We start from the raw sequence: 12,228 nt of genomic DNA, 5'->3' as shown, positions 1-12,228 counted from the left end.
TTGGGCAACCATTGCCATGCTATCAGTCCTGCTTATAGTACACTTGAAAAATTCACAGCACAGCTTTTAGCATTCTGCTTCCATCTGTGTGGTTTGATGTATTGTCGATACGCTCGTAAAATAGCCTAAGGATGCTTAATAGCAATGTTAAAGATGCTGGGGCGAAATCAAAGTTCTCATTAAGGAAAACATTACTGATGCTACATCTGCAATCCCAAGAAGATACATGGTTAAGAGAGAGTGGTGACACATTTTTAAAGTTCACACCTAGAAAAGAACATGTATATAGCTGAGGTAACTGTTGGTTAAATCTGTCCATTTCTTTCAGCCACTACCAAAGAATGAACTCTGCCCATTCACCTATCAGTTAGTAAATGAAAATCAACTCTACTTCATTTTTAATTTATAAAAGATCATGGTATGGCTGAAAGACTTGATGAAGCAAATGTTTATATAGAATGTGAACAAAAAGTACAATATACAGTACAATATATAGTAGTTTCACAGATAGTTTTTTAAAAAGTCATACAATTCATGTTGTGTAACAGCTAAAGTAGCAAAGTATTTTCTATTATAAACCCTCTGTTTTCACATGTCCGTACATTTTTTAAACATTTTGCACAGTTGGCCTCTTCACATTGTTTTAGAGAGCTGTGTAAAACTTATTTAGGGCTTTGTAATAAAGGGAGGGTGAAAATGTCACACAAGCACTACATTTTCCAACTGGAAAAAAATGTTGCTGAACCGCACTTGAATTTTGCCCTGTGTGCAGTTGCTACTGAATAGTTTGTGTTTGCTAAGTTTTAAAAAAAGTCATTAGTACAATGAATTCTGTGTGTTTTCAAATGTGTTCTGATGTATGCACTGTAGGAAATATTGTCAGGTTTCAAGCTGCTATATTAATCTCAGATGCTCTGTGAATGGAGGATGTTTCATCCACTGAAGAGCTTCAAAACAGCTAGGGATTATTTAAAAGTCAAGAACATATTCTGGAAACTCCAGGCTGTGTAAAAGAGATCCTCCTACATCTGCTTCTCTCCCTATCCAGAGATTGAGGAGGTCCCTAAAGGGAAGGAATTTGGTATGATCTGAAGTTTGCTGTGATGCCTAAGGACATGGCCTAAACTTGCTTTGGACACATTGTAATTGGAGTCAGTGTGCTAACTTCTATTTGAATTTCTTACAGTTTCTCTTCTTTTTTGTAGATTCTGTTCCTGCAATGGGTAAAAAGTGCAAAACCCATTTCTCATGCCTGGAAGTGGTCCTCATTGTCCTCTTGGTGCTGATTACAATAATTGCTTTGACCCTTCTAGTTCTTCTCTTTATTTCTAAAAAAAGCCCGACTACAAGGAAAAATGGCAAGTTACTTAAAGTTATTTTGATACCATTATCAGAAGCCATGTAATTGTCTTGATCTAGAGGGTTTATTGGGACCTGGTAAAGCTTCATGAACAAAGTCTGAAAATGAATTTGTTATGAACTCATTGGAAGTCTGTGAATTTATTATACTTATTTCTATGATGTCAATGTTTAGTTAGAGGCTTCAGCTAGGATTAGGTCACATTGTGCAGTGCACTGTACAAACACATAGTGTGTGAGAGTCCCTGCCCTGAGGATTTTACGGTGTAAACAGACATGATAGACTAGCATGGGAAAGGAAATAGACACAGAGAAGCGAAGGGACTTACCCAGAGTTACTCAGCAGACACAGGAATAAAAAAACCTTGTCTCATGACTTTCTGTCCATTGCCCTTCGAACTAGACCATGCTGCCTGCCATACATTGCTTCACAATCGAATCACAGTAAACATAGTATGAAAAGGCTCTTGCCCATAGGTCACTGGGAACTTAGGCCCCTACAACTGCATTTTTTTCATAGTAAGATCGATCTTTGAATTAACTATGTCATCCAATGTAAGTGTTATACACATGACTGAGGCCAGTTTTTGTAAGGAGTCTCAATGTGCACCTGAAAATTTGTGTGAGCAAAATTTGTTTGTATAATCTGAACAGATAGAACTAGATGTTTTTTCTTCTTGGACATTTTGTTCTTTCAAGAAAATAAAAATACATATTAGAAGAAAAGTAACGTGAAGATGATCTCCCCATCAGTACCCTCCCTTCCAGAGAAATGAGACTTGAGTGGAACTCTCACCTTCAAAACTGTCCATCGTTCTCTGCATTTCCTTAGCAATATGCATGGCATTGTCATTGATCCTCTTCCCCTGCATGGTTATTCCAATTAGTGAACCAAAGAGAATTATGATACAGCTGTCATCATGTTGGTTATGTTCAGATTTGCAATCCTTTCTCCACCCCATCCACACAATTGCCCATGCTGGCTGAAATTTCAGGAGTATGGGCGTGAAACCCTTTCCTGCAATAATGCAACATAAACCTCCGTGTACACTTTCTCCTGACCTTGGTTACTCCTAGGGTTTGTTCCTGCCTATAATTTCTTCCACTTCTGCGGGCCACTCCAACTACTTTTGTATCCTGGGTTTTAGCTACTTGGTAACTTGAGTCAGCAGAAATAACTGCCTTCTGTCCAAGGACCTAGAACCTTCCAGAGTTACCCGCCTGTTGTCTCTCACCTGCTCCGTCTCAGTCTCTGTATAAAGCTCCTTTGCATGTGGAAGCATAACAACTAGAGGGTGAGATTCTTTGCTGCACCTCAAAGCAGCACATTCACAGCCTAAAGGGAGGATGGGCTACGGAGGCTTTAAGCAGCCTTTGCAGCCCCCTCATCTTTGACTGCTACAGAGGCTACAAAGGGCTCCAGCATAATTTAAATAGTATTGGGGGCATAAGCTACAGCACCTTCTTGAGCTGTCCTGGAGGCCACTGTGTGCCTGAAATCTTTGCAGAATTGTAGGCTGTGTCCCACTCTGACAACTCACCTCTCACCCCCAGCACCACCCCTTACTGAAGGTATTTCTAAGGAGGCCTTGGAAGGTAGCCTTACGGCTGCTGCCCTCAGCATCTGCACCAAGAAATCCTCCCTCAGTAGTACTGGAGTTTGTAGAGCCCTTTCGTGCTGCTCCAGCCCTTTTACCTGGCATAGAGGAGCTGGAATGGGGATGAAAATCTGACCCAGAATATTAAAAGTAAAGTTTTGAATAGGCCCAGGGTTTAATGTTCTTTTTTTTCATTTTTATTTGTTTCATAGTGGTCCTCCAAATTTGGTGGTTTGGTTTTTCTGATTCAAACACCTATCAGAAGGCATGAAACATTGACTGCCACTACCTATTTTTGGGTCTTTACAAAACTACTTGGGCTCCTGTCTGTTTCTTGTGAGGATGAATATGAAATTGAGTAAGGCACTCAGCAGAATAATCTCTGAGTTATTTATTTTGATGTTAAAATCAATTTAATTTACACCTTCCCCACATTTTCAGTTTTGATATTTATGAAAGTTTTGCCCTGACAATGCAGAACTGCAGCGTAGAAATTGTCAGGGATAAAGCTGTAAGTTTGGCATATTGATGAAGCATCACTGAAAAAGAAACTATCCCATTATGGCTAGTGAGTTGAACTGTATACATAGGCATGGAACATATTTTTCAGCAACATCAATTTAAAAAGCCAAGTCAGTGGGTCTCTTGTAGGCTAGGGCCACATCTCTCCAGAAGCTGGCAGAAGTTCTGTGTGCACATAGCAATGAACTACACTGACACGAGCAGAATACTGATGGATTATATAGGACTTGTTTCAAGGTTTGGTGTACAATGATTCAGGCTATAAGCAGGGCCATGGGTTGCCTGCTCTGAATTCTGAAATCCCACTTATGCTTAGGGTGACCAGATAGCAAGTATGAAAAATTGGGACTGGATGTGGTGGGTAATGTAAGACAAAGCCCTGAATATCGAGACTGTCCTTATAAAACAAGGACATCTGGTCACTCTACTTATGCAACAGGAAGCTAATTTTGATATCAGGTTCAAAGATGATAAATTCCACAGGCATTTGGCAACCATAATAAATGGGACTGCTCACCATACACAGCGTTTATAAATAACAGAAATTTTACCTGATAATCAAGTTCCTCCTTGCTCAATTTTCTGAGAAAAATGTCTCTGTTCAAATCTGATATGTTCATTGCTTTTAATGTTTTCACTCATATCTGTTCTATATAGGAACTCAAAACCTTTCAGCTGCTGACTCTAACTACCTAATTGGTGTTGGCCGAGCTGACTGCACTGGACCAGTTGCAGAAGTCCCTTTGGTATGTACAGGAACTTCATAACGTGTCTGTGAAACACGTTATCTTAGTATTCTTTCATGTACCAAATCCAATGGCTTGCGTAGCACAGCTATGCAAGATATTTGCTTTCTTTAATGAACAGATAGAACTTTCTTCTGACATTACATGAGGCATGATCACCCTTTGTTTGCAGTCTGTCAAACTGCATAGAATGAAAGTCTCAACTAACTGTTCTTCAGAAAATGTGCCTTAGTTGATCTTTTTTTCGCATCTAGCTGCTGCACAGATATTTGAATACTGAATCACCAAGTCTTTATATTAATCATTGTTTGCTAAACAGAAAAGGGAAAAATTAGATGAGAAATTGCTTTTTACTTAAAAATTTACATAACTATATTATGAAAATTAGTGAACATATAGGCAGGCTGAGTAAATGTAATATGTGTTACAGGGTATGTATATACAGTGGCAATTTTCTTACTGCATACTATTCTGATTTACCTCTCTCTCAAAAACAAAAAAGAACAAAAAAGTCAAGCAACTACAAGTTGGCCTTGATTCTATGCACGAGTTATAGGATACTTAATATGGAACCTAGATCATTCTTTTTTGAATGGTTAGCTGTAATTTGGTCCTGTAGTGATTTTGTTTGGAGAAATATATGCAAGTGAAAATATGTATTAAGTCAGTGCGGGATTGGCCTAATGCTGTATTCTGCTGCAGATGGGCTATGCCAACCCTGACCAGCTGGCTGGTGGAATTCTCTCACGTCTGTATAGTAGAGCTTTCATTGTGGCAGAGCCTGATGATTCCAAAAGAGTGGTGTTTGTTAGTGCTGACATAGGAATGGTGTCTCAAAGACTGAGGCTGGAGGTATGTGAATAACATCAATTGGTCTTTACTTTTTGTGTTAATTTTAAAAAATGATTCCATGTTTTTGTTTGTTAATAAAAATAACAAATATTGTCACACTTACCCCAATCAGGTTTGCAGCCTCATTGTTTTAGATGTTGTACAAACATGTAGGTGGAGGCAACCCTGGTCCCAAAGAGCTGACAATCATTTGATTTACAAAGAGGGCTTTTATTCTGTTTGTATTAGTGGAAAACTTACCAACAGAGCATGCCCGATATTGGGTCCCCTGTAATGTCTGATTTCAAGTACTAGTATGAGGAGCTAACAGGTGTCAACAAATTCTAAAAAATGTTATTTAGAATAAAAACTTGTAAAGCAAAAATGTGTTTAATTATTTTCTGTTTAGAGAACAGAATAGGTGGCTTCTAGATGATGTTTCAGGGCAGATTACACAACCTCAGGAAATTTAATTATGATGAGCCTCATTTCAGCCAGAAATTAAAATCAAGTATTTTAAGCTCACTCATGTCCTATTCACCCAGAATTGGTCCTAGGGGTATGTATGATTCTTATTCTTGTCTGTGATGCACATTTGGTGGTCAAGTGGCACATAAGGTTTTCTTGCCTGTAGTGCTTTCTTGGTACCAGATAGTTAGTGTGCGGTGAATATCAGCAAATAAGTGTTTCTGATTTAAATTCTTAGAAGATCAAACTGGTGAGAGTGTCAAGAAAGGGTGAATGGTGGGAAGAAATGGGAATCCTCTACGTAATTTTCATATGTCTTGTAATAATAAATAAGACTGGCTGTAAATAAACCACAGTAGCCTTTATTTACTGCATTTAACAACTTCAAGGGTTCTTTACTGAGTGTTCAGATACGCTTCTAGTTACTCAGTCATTAGTATGTGTGTTTGGGGGGGATGTGGGAAAGGAGAACTGTGCTATTACCACAAAAATAAAAAAAGAAAGAAATCCAGGATTATACATATCTATTATTGTCTTGGTGCGAGGACTGACCTAACACTCTCTGGCCTTTCAGGCATGTTAGAAACACCATTTGTAATAACTACCTCCTTCCTTTTAGGTAATGAAGCAATTGAAGAGTAAATATGGGGAGCTATACAGACAAGACAATGTTATACTGAGTGGCACTCACACCCATTCAGGACCTGCAGGCTATTTCCAATATACTATCTTTTTGATAAGTAGCAAGGGATTTATCAAACCATCCTTTAATGCCATTGTAAATGGGATTATAAAGGTAGGTGTTTTCAGTTAAATTTTCTCCCTAAAATATATGAATGTACACAGCAGGGACAACCTTTGTGGGTTTTTTAAATTTTTTTTTATGAGTATAGGAGTAGCCCAGAACGGTCAAGGGGACATCAATTTCAGTGTTTCATGACATCATCATCCTATTTGTTGAAATATTTTAGATTCACAGTGACCAATTTGATCAAATCAGCATACAAACTGCTGCATTATTTCTTTAGCAAGATACGATTTAATATTACTTTAAAATGTAAATTAAGTTTGATTGATACTAGCTATTTTAATTTCTAAAGTATAACACCACATCAAATGTAAAAAAGGGAAGAAAATGCAACAAAGAATAGCCCCAGATTTATCTGTTGTAGGTGTAATGATTCACCTTTCTTTATCTGGACTTTCAGTAAGGTTCTTAGACACAGAAGACACATACTTGCTTTCTACATAGCACCTCTTCACTGTTACTGCACTGATGTTCCTTGCCTTTTTGCTTTTCAGAGCATTGATATAGCACACCAGAATATGAAAAAAGGAAGAATTTTTATTAATAAAGGTTTGATAGAAAATAGCCAAATCAACAGAAGTCCTTACTCCTACCTTCAGAATCCAGAGTCTGAAAGAAACAGGTGAAGAAGAAGGGAGATGCTATAGCTCTTAAAAACAAGCATGAACTGTTGTCAAAAAATGTTCTGGGGAGACAGTGTTGAAGAACTATATTTCCTTATGTCATCAAAAGCGAAGTCTAGATCCCAACTTTTCCCTTACCAGTTGATGGTGAGGTATGGGAGCTTTTAGCAATAATAAAGGGCTAAACCCCACAACTTCATGCACTAGTTGGCTGATGGTAGCCAACCCACCCAGGTGGCTCATGCTTCACTTTTTTACCATGCTCCTGAGCATGTGTGCTGGTATCTTTTTTATATTTCTGTGTAGGGAATCTTCTACTCTAGCTGGCCTTGTGCTGGGTTTTTTAAATTAAATAAAGCATTCCAAGGTTAACATTTCGGTCAGATACAGCCTCTTCCCATTGGAAACACTACTATGTTTAAAAGAAACATTTGGGCACAATTGCTTACAGATGAGAGACTAAATAGAGTTACTGCATCTGATTCTCAGTTAACAAGCCTTTTTAATGCCCCCTGTCAGTGTATAATATCCCCTGGGAAGGGCCTTCCTGACTGGTGAAGGGATTCTAAATCAGCCCCACTCTCCACCCCTGGCATGTCTAAGGGGCATTGGGTCACACTACACTACACCTGTTCTCTGCTTCCCATGGTCCATAGGAAGCCTTTGGAATGCAAAACATAAGTTACAGAAGGCTCAGGGCTATTCTAATGTTGTACTGGGGGCTGCCCCCACCACACACACACACAATTGCCACAGAATATGGGTTGCCCAAAGGGACCTACAAGTCATTTTTGTCACTGCTCATTCCATCCCTGCCCTAAGCGCAGAAAAAGAGTAATTGAGAATCTGGCCTTTATGTTTCATGTAGAAAATATGTCACTGCTATAAATTCAAATTTTGGTTAGAGTGTGACAAAATGGAAAGCAGCATCAACAGTTCTTGTAAAAAACAAATAGTTTTATATCACAGCAAAACGAAAGCTCAGTTTTCTTCGGACAAGCAGCAGGATATACTACAGGATGTAACTTTTGTCACTGAATTTAGCAGCTTTATATAGTAGCTCCTTGTAAATATAAAAGTTGGAAGCTGATGACCTCAGTTCATTTTCTTGTTTGGTATATTTACAGAGTGTGACACTGGCTGTGGCACTGAAGTGATTTCTCTGTTTTGTTCTCCAGGTATTCATCAAATACAGATAAAGAAATGGTGGTACTGAAGATGGTAGATGTAAATGGACAGGAGCTAGGCCTTATCAGGTACTGAATCCTAAAGCAAAATTCTCTTCTAAACATTGTAACATAAACTATGCCCCCAAATATGTCTTTTCTATCGATTGCATTCTTTGTAGGCATCAAAAATGTCCATATTAACCTTTCATCTTGAGGTCATTCATTCAAATCCTTCCCATAGACTACGGGCAGTGGGGGCTAAGGTAGCTTTAAGTCACCTTTGCACCCTACCTGGGGGGCTGTCTAGGTTATGGCCAATTCCCCAGGCTGCCTTATGGGCTGTAGCACTGTCTCGGCTCTCCACAGCACATGTGCTGTGGTCCTGCCTATGGCACACTCCCTCTACCAGGGCTTGTGAGGGAGTTCTTGGAAAGCAGGTCTACAGCTGTCTTCCATAGCAACAAAGGGAATCCTCCCCTAGCTGGATACAGGGCTTTTAGGGTCACTTTACACTACTCCTCCAACCCTTTTACCCAAGGGTAAAGGGGCCCAGAGCCAGGGTGAGGATCTCTCTTCTAGTGCCTCATTCTATGAAATGCCCCATATATCATGTAAATTATGCCGTTGTTTCACTAGGGCCCTCACTTCATATGCTGAGATAGCATGTAAAATGGTGCGCGTTAGTAACTCATTTTCTATTTGAGATTTGAAGGCGAGTATTTGGCTGTACAAAGTTCAGAACTCAAGGCCAGGCAAACAAATGACAAAACTCGCAATACTTACCCAATATTTGAACTTCTTCATTTAGCTCAGGGCATGAACATCTGGGTGGGGTCAAGCTGTGTCACAAGAAACCTGAAGCTTTATTGTACAGGGGGATTTTTGCACATCTTTTTTCACCCTGCTGCACACTGTTATATACTCTACAGGTGAGGGGGAAAGGTTTGTTGCTTAGGCAATTTGTAACATGGAAGAAGCCTTGTTATTTTGCAAGATTTTGTGTGCATTCACATCACATATCACAAGGTGCCATAACACATCTTACATTAACCATCACACAGGCATATTAATAAACATTGCTAATTTATAATGCATACATCTTTATGACGTGAAACTGGTGGCAATTGCTAAACATAAAACTGCAAAACAGTTTGCATTACAAACTTCTGTTTTATAGTTCTCAACATTTTTCAAAGCTTTTACCTTTAGAGCTGAACATTTCCATGCTTGGTCCTGCTTTTTCTCTTTTTGCATGTGCAAAATTGCTTCAGCCACTTTTTAAGTGACAAATGGGGACAAAATGCTCTTTCCCACTGTGACCACCTTTTTTTTTGTGGGAATAGCTTCAAAAGTTGGCATGTAAACAGAGCTTGATGACCACTATATGCTTTAAGTTTGGGGGGAAAAATTGAAACTAACAAAATTAGGTACATTTGAAAATGCAGAAGTAAGCATGTGCAGTCAAACGTTCAAAGACCTGCATTGAGCACACGACCATAGGTAGTGAAATACATATGGCAGTACAAGAGGCCCATTAACTTTTAAGCAAGGGCAAGCTGATTTGCTCTGGAGAAAGAGGGTGGCAAGCTGTGTCAATGAATGGAACATGGAGCTTTAAGCTTCCATCGGAAAACAATCAAAATCATGTACAATCAGAATAATGCAATATACATGTCATCTGTACACTTACTGTGTGATCCAAAGCCCATTGAGGTCAATGGAAAAACTCCCATTGACTGCAATGGGCTTTGGTTGAGACTTTTAGTCTGTCATTCTAATCTTTGATAAACTGACAACTGTTATTGAACAGGAAGTTTTTCTTTTTTACACCACTATATTTTTCCTTAAAAAAGAAAAGGAAATGAAATGCAAAACACCCACTAAATGATGCACTTCTAATTTCACAAAAGCCAGGAAAGACACAATTTCAGGACGAAGCAACAAACTTAATTCTGCCTCGTTGTTGGTACATTTGAGGATAGTCATATTACTGTGTGTGAGCACAGATTATTTTAGTTACTAGTATATCAAACCTAGTTAGAAATGATATTAGGCTATATCCCCAGTAGCCTGCAGCTTGGGGACTGGGGCCACACTACGCTCTGATCCTCAGGCTATCAGGATCTGATATATGCCTGAGAAGCAACTCACAACAGCCTTAATCTGGGACAGCTGCAGTGGTCCACAAGGTCTCATGAATCTGAAGTAGTCTTTGGTAGCAGGGAAAGAATGGAATTTTCCAAGCTTTTTAGGATGACATCTGGCTGTAGGAAGATTTTGATCAGATGTCTGTATTCAGGTAGAGGTTGAGAGATGGAGAAGGGAAGAAGGGACAGCAATTTCAGCTCCAAATAAGTAACTTTGGTTCTTTTCCCCCAGAGGAGAGATACCTTAGGTCAGCTATAACTAATATTAGTGAATGCATTTTCTGTATTTCCTGCATTTCCTATTTTCTGATTATTTATTAGCTGGTTTGCAATTCATCCAGTCAGCATGAACAACACAAACCATCTCGTAAATAGTGACAACGTTGGCTATGCATCTTACCTGTTTGAACAAGAGAAGAACAAAGGACTGCTTCCTGGAGAGGTTGGACTATGTTATGGCTACCGTGAGGAGTGTGATAAAACATAAATACAAAAAGGGCCAATAAAATGTGTTTTATGGAGAGATGCAGTCTCATTCAAACAGTGATCGCAGACAAATACTGCAGATGCACAATAAAGACGTACCATACATTTTATCATCTACTTTTTCCAATTATAGAAAAGAGAAATTATAAGGAAACTACTGTATATTTATTGCTTCCCAAAATAGTAATTGGCAACATTTATTTAGATTTCAAGGGACACTGCTGATTTGTTAAAATCCAAAATTTGATCTAGATTAAGAAAATATCTAATTTTCTAATGACATTTGGTTCAATGGGAACTACTCACGTGCATAAAGTTAAGCACATGGATAAGTGTTTTTAGGATTGTGGTTTTTAGTCATTTTCACTTTATCATCAGTTGCTATGCAGTTCCACTTTCGTAGGTTCTTGAGATTCTACAGTATTCGGAATGCAAACACTGTAGGACCATATTATTCCTTTGAAAAGACAATGTTTTAATTGAAACGTAAATATATATTTAAAATAGAAATGTGTGAACCTCATGAAGTGCAAGTGTTGAAAGCCCTTTGGAACTCTTTTTAAAGTTTTTTTTAATAGGTGAACATTCTTAAAAACCAAACCTGACAGAAGTGATGCCCTATTTAATCCAGCACAGAAAATTAATTCACTTAGAATTTTTCCACTCTCCTACATTTTTCCCTCTCACAAGCGGAATGCAAGCCTATTACCTATTAGATGGAGTCCAACTTTCAAACCAAAGACTTTTGAATGAGTTGGAAATTAGACAAAAAGTTTACTCATATCTCCATGGAAGCTTTTCTTTTGATGTTAGATTTTAAAAATACTTTTATTAAAACCAGGATCCTAATCTTACTGCCATGGCTTCATTGCTATTATTACTCAAACTAGCTAGACCAAAGCTATTGTGGGTATGTGCTACTTCTGATTGCAGTGTAGACATATCCTAAATTTACACGTTATGGATGGTGTGATATGTCATCTGTAATGGCTTATCAGAAAAGTTAAGATGAAGCTGTGAAGTTAAAGCACATTAAAACGCTGTGTGAATGCTCTCATTCTAAAGTAAAGTGGCCTTGAATGAAAACTTCCACCCAGAATTTTAATGCATTTGAATTATTCACTTTAACTTCATAACTTTAGTTAATTCATCTTAACTTCCCTAACTAATAGGTGAGTACTGCATGGGATGAACTAGTGTTATAGTGCATAAATGTGTATCGTGGCCATGGTCAGCCATTCAGTTTGCTGTCTTTAATGCTAACTTCATCTGTCAGCTTCTGTTCTCAGTGGTTCACACAAATCACATGAACAAAGAATGTTCTTAGCTAAGTGTCAGCTAAATCTGTCACTAGAAATAATAGTGAAAAATGAAGTAGAGTGGGAAAATCAAGCAAAAGTTTCAGCAAAGATTGCTAGAATTGAATGTCAATCATTAAGAATTAGAAACTGTGGGAAAGGAAGGTTACTGA

General features: G+C 38.4%; 1 protein-coding gene across 1 annotated transcript in view; it reads left to right on the top strand.

The window, feature by feature from the left end:
* Window positions 1-1,219: 1,219 nt before the first annotated feature.
* The window catches only part of LOC137156238 (putative neutral ceramidase C), a 34,702-nt gene continuing 23,693 nt past the window's right edge, over window positions 1,220-12,228 (top strand). Inside the window, exons 1-7 of the mRNA XM_067552959.1 lie at window positions 1,220-1,373; window positions 4,152-4,225; window positions 4,928-5,077; window positions 6,144-6,320; window positions 6,827-6,954; window positions 8,134-8,211; window positions 10,593-10,713. Coding sequence (XP_067409060.1) covers window positions 1,220-1,373; window positions 4,152-4,225; window positions 4,928-5,077; window positions 6,144-6,320; window positions 6,827-6,954; window positions 8,134-8,211; window positions 10,593-10,713 — 882 coding nt within the window. The remainder of the gene's footprint in view (window positions 1,374-4,151; window positions 4,226-4,927; window positions 5,078-6,143; window positions 6,321-6,826; window positions 6,955-8,133; window positions 8,212-10,592; window positions 10,714-12,228) is intronic.

This window comes from Emydura macquarii, unplaced genomic scaffold, assembly GCF_026122565.2.
Source record: "Emydura macquarii macquarii isolate MOO-44397 ecotype Brisbane River unplaced genomic scaffold, CSIRO-AGI_Emac_v2 contig_1390, whole genome shotgun sequence".
Classification (NCBI taxonomy): Eukaryota; Metazoa; Chordata; order Testudines; family Chelidae; genus Emydura; species Emydura macquarii.
This window is presented reverse-complemented; position numbering and strand designations above follow the sequence as displayed.